The sequence below is a fragment of the Pelodiscus sinensis genome, chromosome 6 (assembly GCF_049634645.1).
Source record: "Pelodiscus sinensis isolate JC-2024 chromosome 6, ASM4963464v1, whole genome shotgun sequence".
Taxonomy (NCBI): Eukaryota; Metazoa; Chordata; order Testudines; family Trionychidae; genus Pelodiscus; species Pelodiscus sinensis.
This window is the reverse complement of record NC_134716.1, coordinates 11,350,105-11,370,244: the sequence shown is the minus strand read 5'-3', so window position 1 is coordinate 11,370,244 and position 20,140 is coordinate 11,350,105. Positions and strand designations below refer to the sequence as shown.

At 46.9% G+C, this 20,140-nt stretch overlaps 1 protein-coding gene across 1 annotated transcript; it reads right to left on the bottom strand.

Annotated features, from left to right (window-relative positions):
* Positions 1 to 4,900: 4,900 nt before the first annotated feature.
* Positions 4,901 to 11,364, bottom strand: NDUFB6 (NADH:ubiquinone oxidoreductase subunit B6). Its single transcript, XM_075931452.1, has 4 exons — positions 11,023 to 11,364; positions 8,993 to 9,085; positions 5,456 to 5,500; positions 4,901 to 5,060 (listed from the first exon to the last, which is right to left on the bottom strand). Exons 1-4 carry the CDS (start codon positions 11,200 to 11,202, stop codon positions 4,992 to 4,994), a joined length of 387 nt encoding a protein of 128 aa, XP_075787567.1. The 5' UTR covers positions 11,203 to 11,364; the 3' UTR covers positions 4,901 to 4,991.
* Positions 11,365 to 20,140: the final 8,776 nt, after the last annotated feature.

Below are 20,140 nucleotides of genomic sequence, written 5' to 3'. Positions count from 1 at the left end.
ATCCTTAATCAATAGTATTGACCCACATAATTTTATTCAGCCATTATCAGTAACAACTTATCCATAGTAATGCTTTTAAACTAAAATTGATTGCAGAAATGGTTTATGTTGATGGGTTGAGCAAGTGTAACTATAATAACCTCAAACAAGTTGCTGTGTCTAGACTGGCAAGTTTTTCCGGAAAATCAGCAGCTTTTCCGGAAAAACTTGCCAGCTGTCTACACTGGCCACTTGAATTTCTGGAAAAGCACTGATGATCTCATGTAAAATCATCAGTGCTTTTCCGGAAAAACTATGCTGCTCCCGTTCGGGCAAAAGTCTTTTTCCGAAAGACTTTTGCACAAAAGGGCCAGTGTAGACAGCATAGTACTGTTTTCCGCAAAAAAGCCCCGATCGCGAAAATGGCGATTGGGGCTTTTTTGCGGAAAACCGCGTCTAGATTAGCCACAGACGCTTTTCTGCAAAAAGTACATTTGCGGAAAAGCATCCTGCCAATCTAGACGCGCTTTTCCAAAAATGCTTTTAATGGAAAACTTCCGTTAAAAGCATTTTCGGAAATTTATGCCAGTGTAGACATAGCTGTTGTGTTCAGAAACGGGAAGATGTGTCTGGTATCTTGACTATGTCTCAAAGTGCTGGTCATATTAGTCACTAACACGGGGTGGACAATAATTTTGGAAGGGGGGCCACTTCATAAATTTCGGAAGTGGTCGCAGGCCGACGCAGAAGGGGTGGATTCTCGAGAGGAAGGGGCAGGGTTGAGAACTACCCAGCTGGGTATGGTGACTATTTTCTGAACCAGCTGCTGCTAGTAAGAACACTTTAATTTAAATTACGGAACAGATTAAATGTTTTAACTTTCTCATGATAGTTTATCAAACAATATTCTAAATATTTCTGAAAATGTGTTTGTTTGTCCTGAAAGATCTCAGAAACAGTAAGAGCTAGAAACACCAAATTTTGCATGGATGCTACTGATTTCCTAACTTCAATAACTGGATTGGTTATATCTCAAAATTGGTTCCCCCAGAGACCCAATTGGGCCCACTGATAGTTAGCTTTTAGTAGTGCCTGATCATAGGCATTTGTTGGACTCTTCTGTTAAGTGTGTCACAAACTGCAACTAAGAGATCCTAGAGGATAAAGCATGTGGGCACCATCCAGAGAAAGGCCATGGGGGAGAGGCTGTAGTGGGGCAGAGAATCAGCAACCTCCCCTATACTAGGGCACCAGCTGGTCTCCAGGACAGACCCGAATGTGGTTTATGCTGGCTGTGGTCTAGCCTTGCTAATTGTGGCTGGGAGAAGCCTCCAGCTATCACAGCCTCTCAACATCTTTACACAGCCAGGCTCTGACTGAACCCCTTCTGAAAATTAAAGTTGTTTCCCTCCTCCCATACCCAAAGGAGCCATCCCACCACTCGCCCTCCTGGCAGGGCTGTGTGCGTTATCAGCAGGGCTTGACAAACAGTGGCGAAAGCCGCTTGCCAGCCCCGCACTGCGCATGCATGTGCTGTCGGTAAATGGGGCGTGCGGCTGAAATCTGCTTGCCACTGGCAAGTAGATTCTAGTTTGTCGAGCCCTGGTTATCAGCAAGTGTCATGGGCATTATGCACTTTGCAGGATTCAGCTCACAGTACAAAGAGGAGGTGGGTAGGAGGACAAGGTTTTGAGCAGCGTAGAGCCTGAGGAGGACACAGTACACTCAGAACCAGTCTATTTTCATTAGAACAGGTACATGTTCTGATCATCTAGATATCACTAAATGCACCTGGTCTGAAAGTGTTTCACTTTGTCTGATCAATGCAACCAGTCCAGCTGCCGCTAGGAAGTCCATTCAGGTTACCGCATGGAGCATGCACTGAAGGCACTGGGGGAGTGGCTACTTAGGGAGCAGTGATTTCCTGCTGCTGCAGAGCCCAGGAGATATCCTCTCCATTTCTCAGGGCTTCTGGCAAGGAGGCTGTAGGCACTGGTTTGCATAGAGTCCTTAAGGCAGTGGTCTCCAACCTTTTTAAGTGTGACATCACTTTTTGAATTTAAGTGCAATCCAAGATCTACCTCAAATGTAAATACTCTTGCCCCACCTCCTTCCCACCCCTTCTGCTCATTCTATTCTCCCTTTCTTGCCCATCCTCATTCACTTTCATCAGGCTGGGGCAGAGGGCTGGGGTGCAGGCTCTGGTCTTGGATTAAGAGATGTGGAGTGTGAGGGGCTCTAAGTTGCTCAGGTGGAGCAGTTGGTATGCAGAAAGGGGTTCTAGGTGCAGGCTCTGGACGGCGTTTAGATGCAGGAGTGCTCTGGGCTAGGGCAGGAGCTTGGGGTGCAGTAGAAGATTCATGACTGGGGTAGGAGTTCAGGATGTGGGCTCCTTCTGGACACTGCTGGTGGTTCCGTGGGGCTAAGGCAGGCTCACCCCTGCCCTGGCCCACTTTTTAAAGCAGCCAGCAAACTTGCTCTATCCCAGGTCCTGTTGTGCCCCCTCTCTGCTCTGTGGAGAAAGGATACAGAGTGGGAGGGGGCACCTTGACATCAGCACTCCTCTCCCTCCCCAACCCTGCCCAGCAAGCAGGGGGCTCCCCCTAGGGAGGGGCAGCTCCAAGGCAAAGGGCAGGACATGAGCAGCAGTGGAGGGATGGACAGTTGAAGTGTCAGCACTTGATAGCCTCTGGGTCAAACTAGTCAAGATCACCTGTCAGAAGCTCCAAGATCTACCAGTAGATCCCGATCTACTGGTTGGTGACCACTGCTTTAAGGGAAGATGGGCCTTCCTGATTTGTGGGCATTGAGAAAAGAGACCCTATGGGATTTGTTGTTTTGTAAGCACATCATTAGCTATGTTAATTTCTTAAAGTAATATATAAGAGAAAAATATTTCCAATGAAATATGCTATGTCACTGACATAGTTCATTTATCACACTTTTTACTATATTTTCCCCAGGCGAAGACCGGTATTTCTGCTAGTTTTAAATAAAGTAAAATATTATGTCCAACACAGAAGATTTCAATGTTTTCTCTATGTCAGTGTTGGGGAACCCTTTTTAGATCTGGGGTCACTGATCCTCAAAAGAATCAGTTGGGGGCCATACAAGTGAGAAGCAAAAGACTTCTCCAAAATCCCCCAACGCTCACTGATGTAGCCCCAAATGAGAGACCTCACTCCTCTGGTGCCTCAGCCTCACGAGGTGAGGGGAAGGGAAGGAGAGAACTGAGGTTCAGGGCTTTCCATAGCCCAGATTTACTTTTCTGGTGTTCTAGAGTTAGTGGATTTTATGGACCCCCCCCCCCCCCACTTCCCGGTAAGCTCTGGGGTAGGGATAAAAATTAGTTCAGTGTGCGAGACAGGGCTGCCAGCAAGTAGGCTAGAGATGGGGTGCAGGATCTGGGAGGGAGCTGGAGTGCAGAAGCAGGTTGGGAGTAGGGTGTCTGGCCAAGTAGAGGGAGCAGGAACAAGGGAAAGCGTCGGAGCAAGCTGAAGGTGCCAGGTCTTGGGGGAAGTGGCAGGGGGGGGAGCAAGGGTCCAGGAGGTCGGAGACATCACTGCCGCAGCCACACAGTCCAGGGGCTAGCCCCAAGGCACTGTGGCCATAGGCCACCCAAGGCTGTAGGTGCTGCTGCCATGATCATGCACCCAGAGGTGCCCCGGGCAGCCCCAGAGGTGCCAGTGCCGTGGCCACACATCTTGGGGCCAGCCCCAGAGGCATCTCAACCACGTGTCCCCAGGCCGCCCCAGAAACCAGAGGTGCATGCTCTGGAGCCGGCCCTGGAGGCGCTGGTAGCACGCTCACACACCCGAACATGGCCCGGGGCCAGCCCCACAGGTGCCTCTACCACAGCCACGTGGCCTGGGGCTGGCCCTGTTGAGAAGCCTCAACCCCAGTGCTGCCTCCTCTCCAGAGGCTGTGAGGGGGGGAGGAGGGGTGGGGTTGAGCTCTTTCTCCTGCAGCACATGCCGATTAGGGGGCAGGGCCTGGACTTGCCTCACGGGCCAGATCAAAGCCCAAGGCAGGCTGGATCCAGCCTGCTGAGAGACTTTTGCCCACCCCTGCTGTAACATAACTCACATTATCTTCTAGTGACATTATGTTCTAACCTTCAGAAATAGTCAGATCCAAGGGTGGCTTAGGAATGGTGCTAATCAACTAAATGGATTGAGTATTTAACAAGGTTAGTTTCTGAAAGGAACGAGCATTCATAGAAACGTGTACAAATCACTATTGTCACAGCTTGTTTCTATTTACTTATCTTGCTGTTGATTCATACTATTAAAGCTATCATGTTGTACCAAAACTCCTCATACAGATCATTTTTGCAAAAAAATAACTGTACATTTTGTAAAGTTTATGAACTTCACAATATTGCGTGAGTGCTCAGTTTAGGTAGAACTTCCACAATAAATGAAATATAAATATTAACATTTCTCAATAGTATCCTACTGAAGTGGTAACTGTGATAGTCTGTAACTTTAAAAATGAGTGGTCCTATGTTACATTAGAGACTAACCAAAATATATAGAATCATGAGATTTGTGGGCAAAACTCACTTTTTAAAAAATGGTACAGATACTTTCCAAAATGCTTTATACATTTCATTGCACTTGTGCACCTGCTGAGCTTTTTTTTCCCCTCCTCTGTATCATCCTGTTTGATTAATACAATTATAGGACTAGAGATATACAATTCATTGCTAAAATGTAGATTATCTGTTGCCTATTATGACAAAAATATTGTATTACTACTAGTAAATTGGATTAAAAACCTGTTACTAGAGTCCATGTCATACAGTCAGTCATGAACAGTTTGTTACTAGGTGCGTAACTTTCTAAATTTGCCATTTACTCTCTGCACTATAGCTGGATCTAGATATGGTCTTTGATACACCCAGAAGGAAACAAGAAAATGGGAGTCTCAAAGACAACTTTATTGTTTTATATACATATCTGGAAATATTTAACACATTTGTTTAGGAACAAAGCTAGAGTTTAACACCTTCAGTGATGACCAGTAGACTCTTCTTCCATTGGTGTGATTATTTCTCCTGTCTCTAGAATTCTGTCACCCTAATGAAATCAGAAACATCATGGTGAATATTTTGTGATGGGTCAAATCATTGTCTAAAATAGGATATGTAAGTGCATAAAGTACTGTTATATTCATGACACCCAATACGGATGAGGCAATATCTTTTATTGGACTGCTTTTGTTGGTAAAACAAGCTTTCAGGAGTATATTACCCATTTTAAAGATAATATTGATGTTTCTAAAGGTCTATATCACATTGTTTTCCTTAGCATTTAACAACTCTTTGTACCAACTAACCAAAGTACTGAATAATCATTTTTATTTCCTGTGTGTTGGCGTACCAACTTCTCCCCTCCCATACACTGCCTTCCAATCTGTTTTACCTATGAGGCGGACATGCTACGAGAAAATATTAATTTTAATTAATACTCACTGGGAATATTCTGGGCTTCACTTCAACAATACCATATGGCTTTTTCTGCAATAAAAAAACAGAAGAGTCAGGATAAACTTTATGAATAATGGTTGATTAGAAATATCACTAGCCAGGTGAAGTATTGAATCCAATTAATATTAAGCATGGCTCTCCACTAGGTTATTCTTATTTTAAAACCAGATGTATAGAGAATTAAACACCTCTAACAGAACCAGTCTCTATGAAAAGGCTCTCCTGGGTACTAATGAGAATGTTCAGTGAATCTTGACTGTCAGTGATGGTGTTATTACTTCTGCAGACAGCATGGAGCTTGTTGTCAGTGACTATTAAAGGAAACAGCAGTGAGAAAGACCAGAGTACAAGCCAGCTACAAACAAAACAAGTTATCCTCTTGATCATTAAGGCTTATACAATTGAACTAATCTTGTCTTACCAAATATAGAGCAGAGGTGAGGAACCTTTTTTCCATTAGGGGCCTCTGACCCACAGAAAAGTCAGTCGGGGGCCACACAAAAGCAAAAGACAAAACACCAAATACCCCTCACTACTCATCAGCTCTCGGGGGGAGAAACGGGAAGCAAAAACAAAACTCACAACACCCTTCACAACATCATAGTTAAATTGGCACATGCCATGTTCCAGCCCCACAGAGAGAACACTGAGGCTTGGGGCTTCTCCCTACAGTGGAATGAGCCATCGCTTGCAGTCCAGACCTGCAGGGAAGTGCTGTGGTTTGGGGCTTCTGGCCCATGGTGCGAAGACTTCCTTGGGTCTGAGCAAATTAAGCCATGGATTAGATGTGACCCTTAGGTTACCCACTCAGATACAGAGGAACCAATATCAAATTGTCCAGACATAAGGGGGATACTCTGCAAACATTAATTACAACATGTAGCTCTAACATGGGTTGTGAAAAATCTGGTTTCCTCCAGAATAAACTAAATGCAACTTAATGGATTTTTCCATTTGCAATTATTGCTTTGAAACATTTATGTAAGCATTTCCAAGTTTTCGGATGCTACAAGTGTTACCTGAGAATCCAGCCTAGTTGTTCTAGAAAGTTAAATGGGAAATTAATAACCTTGATATTCTCCTTATCCTGTTGGAAGGGTGTAACAAGTGGGATTCCATAGGGGTCTGTTCAAGATCTTCATCAACAATTTAGATACTGGCGTAGAGAGTATGCTTATTAAGTTTGCAGATAATACGAAGTTGAGAGGGGTTACAAGTGTTTTGGAGGATAGGGTCATAATTTAAAATGATCTGGACAAACTGGAGAAGTGGTCTAAGGTAAACAGGATGAAGTTTAATAAGGACAAATGCAAAGTGCTCCACTTAGGAAGGAACAAACCGTTTCACACATACAGAATGGGAGGCAACTGTCTAGGTAGGAGTACTGCAGAAAGGCATCTAGGGGTCATAGCAGAACACAAGCTAAATAAGAGTCAACAATGTGATGCTGTTGCAAAAAAAGCAAGCGTGATTCTGGAATGCATTAATAGGAGTACTGTGAGCAAGACACAACAAGTTATTCTTCTGCTCTACTCTGCGCTGATTAGGCCTCAATTGGAGTACTTGGTCCAGTTCTGGGCATCACATTTCAAGAAAGATGTGGAGCAATTGGAGAAGGTCCAGAGAAGAGCCATAATAATGACTAAAGATCTAGAAAACATGACCTATGAAGGAAGACTGAAAGAATTGGGCTTGTTTAGTTTGGAAAGGAGAGGACTGAGAGGGGACATGATAGCGGTTTTAAGGTATCTAAAAGGGTGTATCAAGGAAGAGGGAAAAAAATTGTTCTCCTTGGCTTCTGATGATTGGACAAGAAGCAATGGGCTTAAACTGCAGCAAGGGAGGTTTAGATAGGAACTTTTTCCTAATGCCCTAACTCTCAGGGTGGTTAAACACTGGAATAAATGACTCAGGGAGGCTGTGGAATCTCCATCACTGGAGATATTTAAGAGCAGGTTAGACCATCTCTGATAGATGTCTGTCTAGGTGGTACTCGGTCCTGTCATGTGGGCAGGGGACTGGACTCCATGATCGTTTGAGGTCCCTTCCAGTTCTAGTGTTCTATGACTATGATTTTATACAGATTGACACACTGTAATCTAGACTTCCCTAGTTCCGCAGCATCCCTGGTTTGGCATTGTTGGGGTGACCCTGTGAGGCCAGGAGCATTGCCAGATTAGGGTAGGCACAGTGCAGAGCTGACTTAAGTGGGGCTGCTTGGCACAGTGCAGAGCTCCTGGTGGCAGTGGGGCCACTGGGAAAGAATCCTTGGTGGCAGCGGGGCCATTGGGCGGAGCATGGAGTCCACACCACGGCGGCAGCAGCGTAACTGCCAGGAGACAAGAGCGGATCTCTTTCCCTTACCCACCCCCCAATGGGGAAAGCAGAGTCCCAGGCAGCAGCGGGGTGGCTAGGAGGAAAAGTGGAGGACCCCCCCCGCCTTCAATTCAATGACCACCATGATGTAGCAAATTGCCTCAATCTGCACCTAGCAGAGATATTAAAATGCATGTAATTTCAGTGGTTACACTGGAGTCATTGGTGACTAGATACAGGCCACAGATACTCAGCACAATTACCTGTCACAGCTTGTTGATAGATCAAGTAAACTGGAGGGAGCCAGAAAGGCTGTGGCATGTGGGGTTACAATGGATAGGATCTATGTCAGGGCTACTGGCATGTCTGTTGAGGCTACTAAATGGTTGCTGGCATGTATGTGGGATGTGAGAAGCATTCAGAGAGTTGGGTGGGGTCAGATAAGTACAAGGCAGGTGAACTTTACTGTCTAGTTTACCGAAGAGGCCAATTTCCAGAATATACAGAGCTCCCAACTTCTATAATCTGGGCCCATTCATAAAGCAGTTTTTTCTTATTTTAACTGTAGTATCAATATTGCAGGCAGGTATAATGCTCCATGCTTAACCCCAGTGCATATATTTGCTCATAGAATCATAGGACTGGAAGAGACCTCAGGAGGTCATCAAGTCCAGCCCCCTGCCCTAGGGAGGACCAATCCTACCTAAGATGCCTCAGCTTAGAGATGAAAACAGTGTCAAGAACCAAGCAACTGAATGGACTGAAGGTTTTTTTTTTTTTTTTTTTAAAGAAAAATGTAAGTCAAACACCTGGTTAAGCAGCATGAAAATAAAAACAGTTGTCTTCATCTCAAAAAGTACAGAAATTTGTTTCTTTGTATACTTCAAGATAAAATATGCCAACAAATTATATTTGTCTACTGAATCAGAAAAACAGAAGTAGTGCATAGTTTTAAAATCCTGCAAGTGAAACATTTTTAAACCACTGAAGTGTATTCAGACAAAAATAAAGTGAAAAGAGTTCTCCGGTGCAGTAATCCTTAAGTTTTTATTTCATGGCAGATGTCAGGTGGTGTGTTTTTTGTAGATGTTTTTATTTAAAAGGAGAAAAGTGAAAGTTATTCCAAGATAGGGAAGTAAATGGCATTTGCAGGGTCAAGCATACACCTTCTACACACAAATACAACATGCAGGTTTCTTTACTTACCAGTACATGGTATTTGACATAGTAGTGAATAACCCAGGCAGGAATAAGCAGATACATTACAGTAAATGCACTAGCTTTGTACACCTGGAAAGTCTGGAAATAAACGTGAAAATGCATGTTATTTTTCCTTAAATGTTACTATTATTTATATAGAGAGAAGCCAAAAAGTACAGCAGATGGCAATGATGTCTAGTCACCATCGTTTCTTGATCTCTTGCTTTTTTTAAAACTGAAAGACTATTTTCAGTTTTAACAGCCATATACCAGTTTTGAAGCAATACTGCAATTTTACTCCAAATGCAACTGCAGAATTCCCCCAGGACTAATACACAGAAACAATACATGTAATTGAGGCCAGGAGAGAGGCCAGTGTTATCTTTGATTTTCTCACTTAAAAAATACAGAAAAGACACAAATTGCCATCTTCATTACACATTGATATTTCCTGAACAGTATCATAACACTGAACAGAAAATTCCATCCACTTAGAAATGCATGGGGTAACAATAGGCAGAACCAGGGTCTATCCCCTGACAGGGAGATATAAGATTATAGAATCATGAAGTAATCAGTAAGGATTTTAACTAACGACTAATTTACTAGTCGAGTAGTCGATGGAATTTCTGGGGTTCTTGTACATTTCAAAGGAGGAATGCAGAACTCTCTGTGCAGCCCAGGGCCAGCGGGAAGTCCCGCTGACTCCATGCTCCAACCGCACGCAAGCTTTGAAATGTACAAGAGTCCCCAAGAACATTCATGGAGCCTGGGGTTAGTGGGGTACTCAGAATCTTTCACTGACCCCAGGTTCCATGCTACGCTGCTGCTTTGAAATGCCACAGAGAGCCAGGGGTCAGCTGGGAACTCCCCAGCTAACGCCGGGCTCTGCGTGCTTTGAAATGCAGCTGGGGAGTCTGCGTGCCCTGTGGGGCTCTTGCACATTTCTAAAGGAAGCCCCCACAATCCTTGCAGGGCTTCCACTTTCAAACTGTCATAAGAAACCAGTGGGGCTCTTGCTATAGTTAAATGGTGGAGATGCCCTTACACACTAATTTAATAGTTGATGGAAATCTCGACTATTTGATTAATTAATCTGAAATTTAACATCCCTATGGAGAAACTCTGCTAAGATCTCGTCTATACTAAAGATGGAAGGTTGGCTTAAGGTACACAACTCCAGCTACGAAAACAACATAGCTGGAGCCAACACATCTTACATCGTGTTTCATCATCGACCCCACAATGGGAGGTTGATGGGAAAAATGCTCCTGTCAGCTTTCCTTGCGACTGCTGCAGAAATTGACATTGTGGGAGTCGATCTTCCAGAGTTTAATTTAGCAGGTCTAGAAAGGATTCGCTAAATAAAACACCAGAAAATTGACTGCCACGTCAATCTCCGCAGCAGCGAAGACATAGCTTAAGGGTATGAAGCACTTTGGTTTGCATGGGGTTATTAGGGAAAAATAACTCTAGAATGTAGTTAAGAAGCCTCCATAGGGAACAAGGTGGTGGCTCTGCCCCAAGATAGGTATCCCCTGTAGTAGTAAGACTTGCAGGGGAGAGGGAAAGGGGCTGGTGCTCTCTTCTAGTCTAGGCTGCCCCAGGATGGGGGAGGGAGCTCCCAGTAGGAAGGAGGGGAACCATCTGAGTCTAATTTGTCTCAGGGTGAAACCCACCTTCCCAAGCAAAGTAGGATTAACATAAGAACAGCTACACTGGGTCAGACCACAGGTCCAAACACCCCAATATCCCATCTTCCAACAGAGGCCAATGCCAGGTGCCCCCAGAGGGAATCATCAAGTGACCCCTCTCCCGCGGCCCATCCCCAGCTTCTGGCAAACGGAGGCCGTGACACCCTCCATTGCTGGTGAAATCAACCCAGCGCCGAGCAGCCCGCGGCAGACCCCTCCTTCAGGGATGTCTGTGGCTCTTTCTTACGCGCCCCTCCAGTCTCGGCCTTCTCGACTCCCCCGGGCAAAGGCCTAAGTCCGGGTCCCGGCTCCCCCAGCCGGGCAGGGCCGGGCCGCGCTGACCTTGTGCCGCCAGAAGCCGCCGGGCTGCAGGAAGCGCTCCCAGAACGCGGCCACGGGCCCGAGCTTCGGCGGGGGCAGGACGGGCTCGCGCGGGCTCAGCTCCTGGTCCTTCAGCCAGCGGCGCCGCAGGGCGCGCAGCTGCTGCAGCCGCAGCTTCTCGTCGGGGGAGTAGCCCGCCATGCCGGGCCCCGCGGCGGCCGCGCGCGCAGCCCCGGGAACGCGACCTTGCCGAGGACAGCCAGACGGCAACGGGCGCTCTCTGGCAGCGTCACCGTCACGCACGCGCCCAACTGCTCACGGGGCCGCCCGCGCAGGATGTATCTCCGACACCGGAAGCGGCCTCTCAGTGCTTCCGGTATCGTGTGTTGTCAATCACAGGCTTCCGGAAGAGATCGTGCGTGTTCCGACCGAGCGCATGCGCAACGCAGTCCCTGTTGCCTGGCTCGCCCCCTGCTACTGGGAGGCCGAATCAGCAAAGGACATTTGGAGCCACTGCGCATGCGCTGCGCCAGGCTCACTTGTCCCTGTAGACTAGCGAAGAATGTGGGGGGCGGGGAAGCGGAGCTGATAGGGGCTTGTGCGTGGGACAGGGCTGGGCAAAGGCTGGTGGGTGAGGAAGGGATGCAGGCGCTGGGGGCAGTTAAAGGCTGGTGCATGGGGCAGGACTGAGGGGTTGGTAGCAGCTGGTGTGTGAGGAGCAGACGGCAGAGGAGTTTGCGAGCCCGTCCAGTTCACTAGCCCAGTATGGGATTGTAGGGGCAGCCTTGTGACTTTTTACACAACTTTGGGAGACTTGGCCTGCGGCTCCTTTGTGTGCTTTGCATTGTGTCTCACCTCAGACCAGACTCACTCGGACTAAGTTGGGTTTGGGTCCTCGGTCACCAGAGACTTTATTCTCTAAAGAACATAGAACAGGATTAGCATTCAGCAGCCTCCTCTCTGCTTGCAGCCTATGTAGGGTGACCATATTTTCTGAACCAAAACTAAGGTCGCATTAGCCAGGGCCCTGGCCTCATTAGTCACACCCTCTCATCCCTTAGGCCCTGCCCACCTATCACAAAGTACTATTCCTGGGCTACGTCTACACTGGCATGATTTTCCGAAAATGCTTTTAATGGAAAAGTTTTCCGTTAAAAGCATTTTTGGAAAAGCACGTCTAGATTGGCAGGATGCTTTTCCGCAAAAGCACTTTTGCGGAAAAGCGTCCGTGGCCAATCTAGATGCGGTTTTCCGCAAAAAAGCCCCGATCGCCATTTTCGCAATCGGGGCTTTTTTGCGGAAAACAGTACTATGCTGTCTACACTGGCCCTTTTGCGCAAAAGTCTTTCGGAAAAAGACTTTTTCCCAAACAGGAGCAGCATAGTATTTCCAGAAAAGCAGTGATGATCTTACATGAGATCGTCAGTGCTTTTCCAGAAATTCAAGCGGCCAGTGTAGACAGCTCGCAAGTTTTTCCGCAAAAGCACATGATTTTGTGGAAAAACTTGCCAGTCTAGACACAGCCCGGGAGGTAGTCCTTTCAGGGTTAAGATGACACATGACCGGAAGTAAAAGGTGTTGTGTGACCCTCTAAGAATTCTTCCCACTGTCCTCTGCCGATATGGATGGATTTAGCCTCCACAGTACTCCCCTTTGCAACTATACTGCAATTGCATTTATCCAACTTGCATTGTATTAACTCTGGGGTAGAGCCAGGAGTGCCTGTATTTCAGTGGTTCTCAGACTTTTTGGATTCTAAACCACCTTGATCAATGTAAACCTTTCTGAACAACCAGTTGCCCATTAACTCACTGTTAATTACATAATTATGATCAAGCCATTTTGCTAGTGCTGCAACTAGGAATAATAGTTTAAATTATTAAACATTAAGCATTTTAACTTTCTTGTGTTAGTTTATCAAACTTCATTTTAAATAAAGTAAATTATTAATTTATGACTAACACAAGGTTTCAATGTTTTCTTTATTTATGACAGGGGCAGGGAACCTTTTTTGGGTTGGAGGCCACTGTACACAGAAAAATCAGCTGGGGTCCACACAAGTGAGAAGCAAAAAAACTCCTCAAAAAATCCCCAACCCTCACTGATCTGCCCCACAACTGAAACACCTCACTCCTATGGACTAAGTCTAGACTGGCATGATTTTCCGCAAATGCTTTTAATGGAAAAGTTTTCCGTTAAAACATTTGCGGAAAAGAGCATCTAGATTGGCACGGACGCTTTTCCTCAAAAGCACTTTTTGCGGAAAAGCGTCCGTGCCAATCTAGATGCGCTTTTGTGCAAAAAAGCCCTGATCGCCATTTTCGCGATCGGGGCTTTTTTGCGCAAAACAAATCTGAGCTGTCTACACTGGCCCTTTTGTGCAAAAGCTTTTGCGTAAAAGGACTTTTGCTCGAATGGGAGCAGCATAGTATTTCCGCAAGAAGCACTGATTTCTTACATGAGATCATCAATGTTCTTGCGGAAATTCAAGCGGCCAGTGTAGACAGCTGGCAAGTTTTTAAACTTGCCAGTCTAGACACAGCCATGGTGTTTCAGCCACACAGAGCAAGGAGAAGGGACAGAGAGGAATGAGGTTCAAGGTAAAGATGTTAAGTTGTGGTTATCAGGCCAATGGTGTAGTTATCAGGTTGTGGTTATCAGACCAATTTGTATAAACCACATGATTAGTTGATAAGCGCCACTCTGTAGAGCCACAGTGGGGGTAGCTTCAGGAGCCAGCTCAAGCTGGGATTCAGCAGTCCTGGCTTGTACCGGCTCTGGGAGCCACCCATGCTGCAGCTCTGCATTTTAAATGTAGTAAGAGCTGCTGGACTCTTACTACATTTAAAATGCAAAGGCGCAGTGACCAGTGCAATCCAGGACTGCTCTGTCCCAGCTTGCACTGAGTCCAGCAGCTCCTGTTCACACCAGATAGCCCAGGCCACCATGGACAGGGGATACTTGGTGGTAGTAGCTCCTGTCCACGAAGGATGGGGGAGGGGAAGGGGAAGGGAGCTCCCCATTGGGACCCCTGCAGACTGGGGCTGCTGTCTGAGTAGCCTCTGCCCACGGTGAGCCTCAGCCTGCCGCAGGCAGAAGATACTTTGCAACCCTCCACCACTGCTTCTGAGAGAGTCATCAGGAGTGCGGGGCAAGGCAGCACTGTGGAGACGGTACAGGGAGGAACCAGCTTTTAAGCCAGCTCCCCCCCCCAGCACTGGCTGTTACCCCCTCCTTACTGCCTCTCCTCTAGTCAACTACTCCCTAACATTCCTAGTTCAGGGCTTCCAGATTTACTTTTCTGGGATTGTGGAGTTAGTGGATTTTTTTAACCCCATTAGGGTTCAAAAAGGGGTTCATTGTGTGGGACAAAGCTACTAACGTGTGGGAAAGGGATAAGGTGCAGGATCTGGGCATGAGGTGGGGTGCAGAAGGGGAAGAGGTTGCGAGATCTGAGTGGGAGGATGCTGAGACAGGCTGGGGGTAGGGTCTCTGTCCAGAAGGGAGGGTGCAGCAGGGGATTTGGGGTAGGCTAGGAGTAAGGGTACAGGAGGGGACTTGGGGCAGGGTGTCTGGCTAGGAGGGACAGTATAGGAGCAAAGGATGGTGTCAGAGCAAGCTGGAAGCGCGGGTCTTGGCAGGGGGAGAAGTGTGAGTGAAGGGGATGTGGGTGTGGGATTTGGGCATGAGGGGAGATGCTTACCTGGCTTGGCACCCCCTTGCAGTGGAGAAAGCCTCCAGACAGCACGCTGTCATTCCCCCAGCAGGTAGGAAGGGAGAGGGATCTCAGTCCCCACCTCCCCCATGCAGCAGGGACCATAGCACAGCTGCAGGGCTTCTCGCTGGGCAGGTGTGGGTGCATGTGTGAAGAAACTCCAACCTTCCCTGCCAGACCAGGCTTGCTGCCATTCCCCCGGAGGGGTGGGGAGAGAGAGCAGCAGTGCACAGGGGGCACTGAGCCCAAGTTCACCCTGAATTGGTGGCAGCACCCCAAAAGGATGGTAGCACCCCACCTGGGTTCCATGCAGCCCCTGCCAGGGCTCAGGCAGCAGTTCAAAAGTGCCTAGGTCCAGGAGTGGCTACTCGGTGCCTTTTGTCTCGGACCCGGCCACCCCTCCCAATCCCAGCAGCAGCAGCCACCTACACACGTGGAGACAGCGGCTGAACGGCTGGACTGGGACCCCACGTAACAGATGCAGTCCTGTTGGGGAGGGAGAGGACTACACACTGCACGGTGATGGGACAATGGGTGGTGGAGTAGGAAGAAACCATGCTCCACCAAAAGCCCACCCCAGCCAGCAAAGCTCCAATGGCAGTGCACAGATTCAGTCACTTCTTCCCGCAAATCCGTGTCCCCATCAATTAGTGAAATGTCTGTTGGGGCTTTCCCGGGACATTTCACAACTTGATGGGGCACCAGGACAGAGTACTTAAAATCGGGACAGTCCTGGAAAAATCGGGACTTATGAGCAGCGTAAACATATGTCAGTGCTGAGACCCTGCCAGGGAGCTGAGGAAACATCCTGGCAGGAACCAGGAAGTTCTCCCAACCAACATGCCACAGTTTGTAGTCCATAAATTATAGTTCCCAGGGCTGCTCTTTAAGTACATTGGATCTTGGGCTACACTAATATCCAACCTAGACTTACAACTTGAGATCATTGCTATTTGTTCTGTCATCTGCCACTACTGAAAACAGCTTAGCTGCTTCCTCTTTAGAACCCTCCCTTCTAGTAGTTGCTATCAAATCCACCCTTGTTCTTCTGCAGATTAAATAAACCCAGTTCCCTCAGCCTCTCCTCATAAATCATGCACTCTAGCCCCTTAATCATTTCCATTGCCCTCCACTAGCCTCTCTCCAATTTGTCCACATCCTTTCTGTATGGAGGAGAAGAGTCAAAACTACACAATATACACAATATTCCAGATGCAGCCTCACTAGTGCCAAATAGAAGTGAATAATTACATCCCTCAGTCTGCTAGCAACGCTCCTACTAATGCAGCCCAGTATGCCATTAGCCTTTTTGGCTACAAGGACACACTGTTGACTCATATCCGAATTCTCATCCACTATAATCCCCAGAACTGCTTCTTATCCAGTCAGTCCCCAGTCTGTAGTGGTGCTTGTGATTCTTGTTGAACCACATCAGATTTCTTTAGCCCAATCCTCCAATTTGTCTAGGTCACTCTGGATCCTCTGCCTATCCTCCAATGTACCTCTCCCCTAGCTTAGTGTCATCTGCAAACTTGCTGAGGGTGCAATCCATCTCATCACCCCAGATCATTAATGAAGATGTTGAACAAAACCACTTTTAGGACCAAGACCTGGGATATTGCTTGATGCCAGCTGTCAACTAGACATCAAGACATTGAATGTGACCTATTGAGTCCAACAATCTAGTCAGCTTTCTATTCACTTTATAGGCCATTCATCCAATCCATACTTCTTTAAGTATAGTGTGTACTTAGCTGCAGAGAGTAAAATATGCTCTCTCTCACACGGCCAAGGAATTAGCATGTTGATTCCTTAAGGCTTCATTGTGTCCTTTTCCCTGGACAGTCATGGTTTGTTACATAGTTTGTTTTTAATGATATTTCTGAACTGGATACAACACACTGGATAGTGCAATTTTGAAAGCGCTATGGAAATCTCCAATATAATCGTGAGCTATGTTCTCCAAGCAAAAGCCTTTTCTTGAGTTAATTATTCTGAATCAGAATGAGTGTCAAACATGACATTCCAGTAATCCTTTCATTAGGCTGAGTGTGTCAGATAGCCTACCCTTTCCTCTCCTTAAACTTGAGAGTTTAATCTTGAGAACTTCAGAGGGTTCTCTCACTCTTAAGTGTTTCTGAACCTTGAGAAAAAAAGGGGGGGGGGGAGAAATGAGCTGGAAATTTTTTTAAAAGTGATGTTCATTGCCTTGTACTTGGGGGTTCATTTCCAACTAAGCACCAAGTGGATATGGGCAAATGCTGCCCCAATAGGATGGAGAATCAGACTGCTTGTTATGGTGAGAAGGTCTTGGGAAACGCAGAAGCCATTTTGGAATTTGTAAAACTAATACAATGAGGCTACATCAACATGACGAGTTTTCTCGGCAAAAAATATGTTAATGAGGGGCTCATTTGCATGAGTCAACCTCATTTGCATATTTTCTGCCAATCCGTTTTTGCAGAAAAACAAGCAGTATGGATGTTTTCTTTTTGCACAAAAAACCGTTTTCTGCAAGATCGGTAAACCTTTTTTGTGGGCATAAGGATCTTGCAGAAAAAGGGTTTTGCGCAAAAAGAAAATGTCCACATTGCTTGTTTTTGCACAAAAATGGATTGGCAGAAAATATACAAATGTGATCATGACTCATGCAAATGAGACCCTCATTAGCATATTTTTTGCCAAGAAAACTCGTAGTGTAGAGACAGCCTAAAGGTTTACATTGGCTAAAGGAACAATACTGAGATGTTGGAAAGATAATGCTGTGGATAATGCTCCACTGGATATTTAAAGCTGTTGTGGCAAAGCTCCTCCTCTGTTTCGATGGGTCGCACATTTCCAGGCAGATTGCTCGCCTCAAAGGCTCACGGCAGCACTCAGTTTAGACACTTTCCGTAGGGGCACAAACTTGCTGTTTATTTAGCCACTTTCATCATTGGCCAGTGTGGGGAAAAGAGAGGAGACCAAGCCCCATAGTCTTTGTGCTCCTCCACGTGGTACAGAGTCAGACTCTCCCCCAAATTAGTCCTTCCCCTAGGATGTGACACACTCTTCAGGTCAACTCTCCCATGGCAAGTAAGCAGTTGATGGAGGGGAGAAGAATCCAGGGCTACCCTCCACTCTGGGTTTCAGCTCAGGAACCTTGTGATAGCAGCTGCCTGTAATGTCCCCAGTACCAGCTGCATGACAGCTTCAATTCCCTAGGCTACTTATCCACAGCCTCTCCCAGCACCTTCCTTTGCACAGGCCTTTCTTCCTGGTTCTTGATGACATTCAGGCCTCCAGACTTCCACAGTACTGTCTTTAAGCCCCAACCGCTCCAGGCCTTGGGTACAGTGAGCTAATAGGAGAGACTTTGAAACCAGGACATGTTGGACCTCCCTGGTCCGACAGCCTGGGGACCTGAGTGGTCTCGAAGGAGGGATTTTGCCAGACAAGGGGAGGTCATTTCTGCCTCCCCCCCAGTCCAGCTCCACTCCTGGTCTGGCCTCCCGACAACCTCCCCACGTGCAAGCAGCCCTGCTGGCCTGCCACAGCAGCCTACAGCCCCACCACTGAGGCTTTCAGGTTCACTGCAACAAACCACTGCCCTGCCACCGCTGCTCCCAGCCCTGACAACCCCGCTTTGGCAGCACTAGTCCACCCCCCCACAGTTCCAATGCTGGGACTCCCCCCAAACACTGCTGCGCAGCCACCAGGGTTCCCAACCCCCCAGCCTTACTGGGGCAGCACTGGTCCTGCTACTGGGGCTCCTGGCTCTGTCAGCCATGCTGCGGCAGCTCCACAGTCTGCTGCCATGGCTCCTGGCCCCACCACAGCAGAGCCACTGGCATTCTGGCCACCGACCCCTGCAGCAGGGCTGCTGGCCTTTCTGCAACCAGTCTAGATGGGTTCCTAGCCCCTGCAGGACTCCTGCCTCTAGCCCTCCACCAGGTCTCTGTGGTCCAGCAACAGCCAGGGGTCCTACTGGATCACAGATATTGCCAGACTAGGGAGTCCTGGTTGAGAGAGGTTCAACCTGTACTACTAGTTGGTTCTTCACTGATTCCAGATGCCCTGATCAGCCGGTCCTAACTAGGTCTAGAAAGTTCCTGATTTACTTCAGGTGTCTTCATTGGCCTGTTTGCCTTCATTGAGTTTGGCAAGTTCCTGATTGTTCTGGATTAAACCTTTTTACCTTACCCAGGGAAAGGAGACCTTTTCAATCGGGGACCAATATACTTGCCTTTGATTACTCTCCTGTAGCTATCCAGATTGACCCTATCACACCAAGGCTTAGTTCTATAATGTTTGTAGAGTACTTTGAGATTTTCAGAGAGAGGATCAAATCTAGATGCTCTTCAGATAAAGATACAAGGACAACGCACTGTTATGTGCCCAAAATTCTGACACATACAGCTTTATTAACAAATTCTAAACAACACAGTTCCATTCTACGGGGGCAGATACACTGTGACATTGATGAAACAGTAAACAGAGTTACTTACTTTGAAGGAGTTTGGTTACCAGTAAAAAGCTGGGCTGTGTCTAGACTGGCCAGTTTTTCCGGAAAATCAGACGCTTTTCCGGAAAAACTTGCTAGCTGTTTACACTGGCCGCTTGAATTTCCACAAAAGCACTGACTTCCTACTGTAAGAAATCAGTGCTTCTTGCGGAAATACGATTCTGCTCCCGTTCAGGCAAAAGTCCCTTTTGTGCAAAACTTTTGTGCAAAAGGGCCAGTGTAGACAGCTGAGATTTGTTTTCTGCAAAAAAGCCCCGATCGCGAAAATGGCGATCGGGGCTTTTTTGCGCAAAAGGGCATCTAGATTGGCCACGGACGCTTTTCCGCAAAAAGTGCTTTTGCAGAAAAGCGTCTGTGCCAATCTAAACCCTCTTTTCCGAAAATGCTTTTAACAGAAAACTTCTGGCAGAGGTAGTCATGGCAACACTTGCAATATTCTGGAGCACTGGGGATAGTTGGAAGGATGACTAGACTGTAGAGAGCTTAGCTGGAGTCTAAGTTTCAGCTGGAGCAGCTGGGCTTTTCGTTCTATTGACTGTCATCAGTTTTTTTCAACTAGTGAGGGTGGATTTGGGGCTTAGCTCAGAGATACTGGAGGAAAGCAAAGGCAGCCTCAAGGTATGCAGCTATCAGTGAATGGAAACTGCTGCATTCTGCAACTCCACAGTGAGTCTCATTGAACAGTCATTCTCTGCTCATCTTTCCTGGTGCACAGAACAAAGAGATGACACCACCCTAGAGATTACCTCAGAAAAAGGGCCCTTACTGAAATGGGAATTTATAGAAGAAGACCAGAATGGTTATTGAGAGGAAAATAAAATGCTGCAGACTAGCTAGTCTGAGGCCATGGGACTTGAGTTAACAGTTTCAACACTTAAAAACAATGACACAATTAATGATTTAACATAGAGACAAGGCTG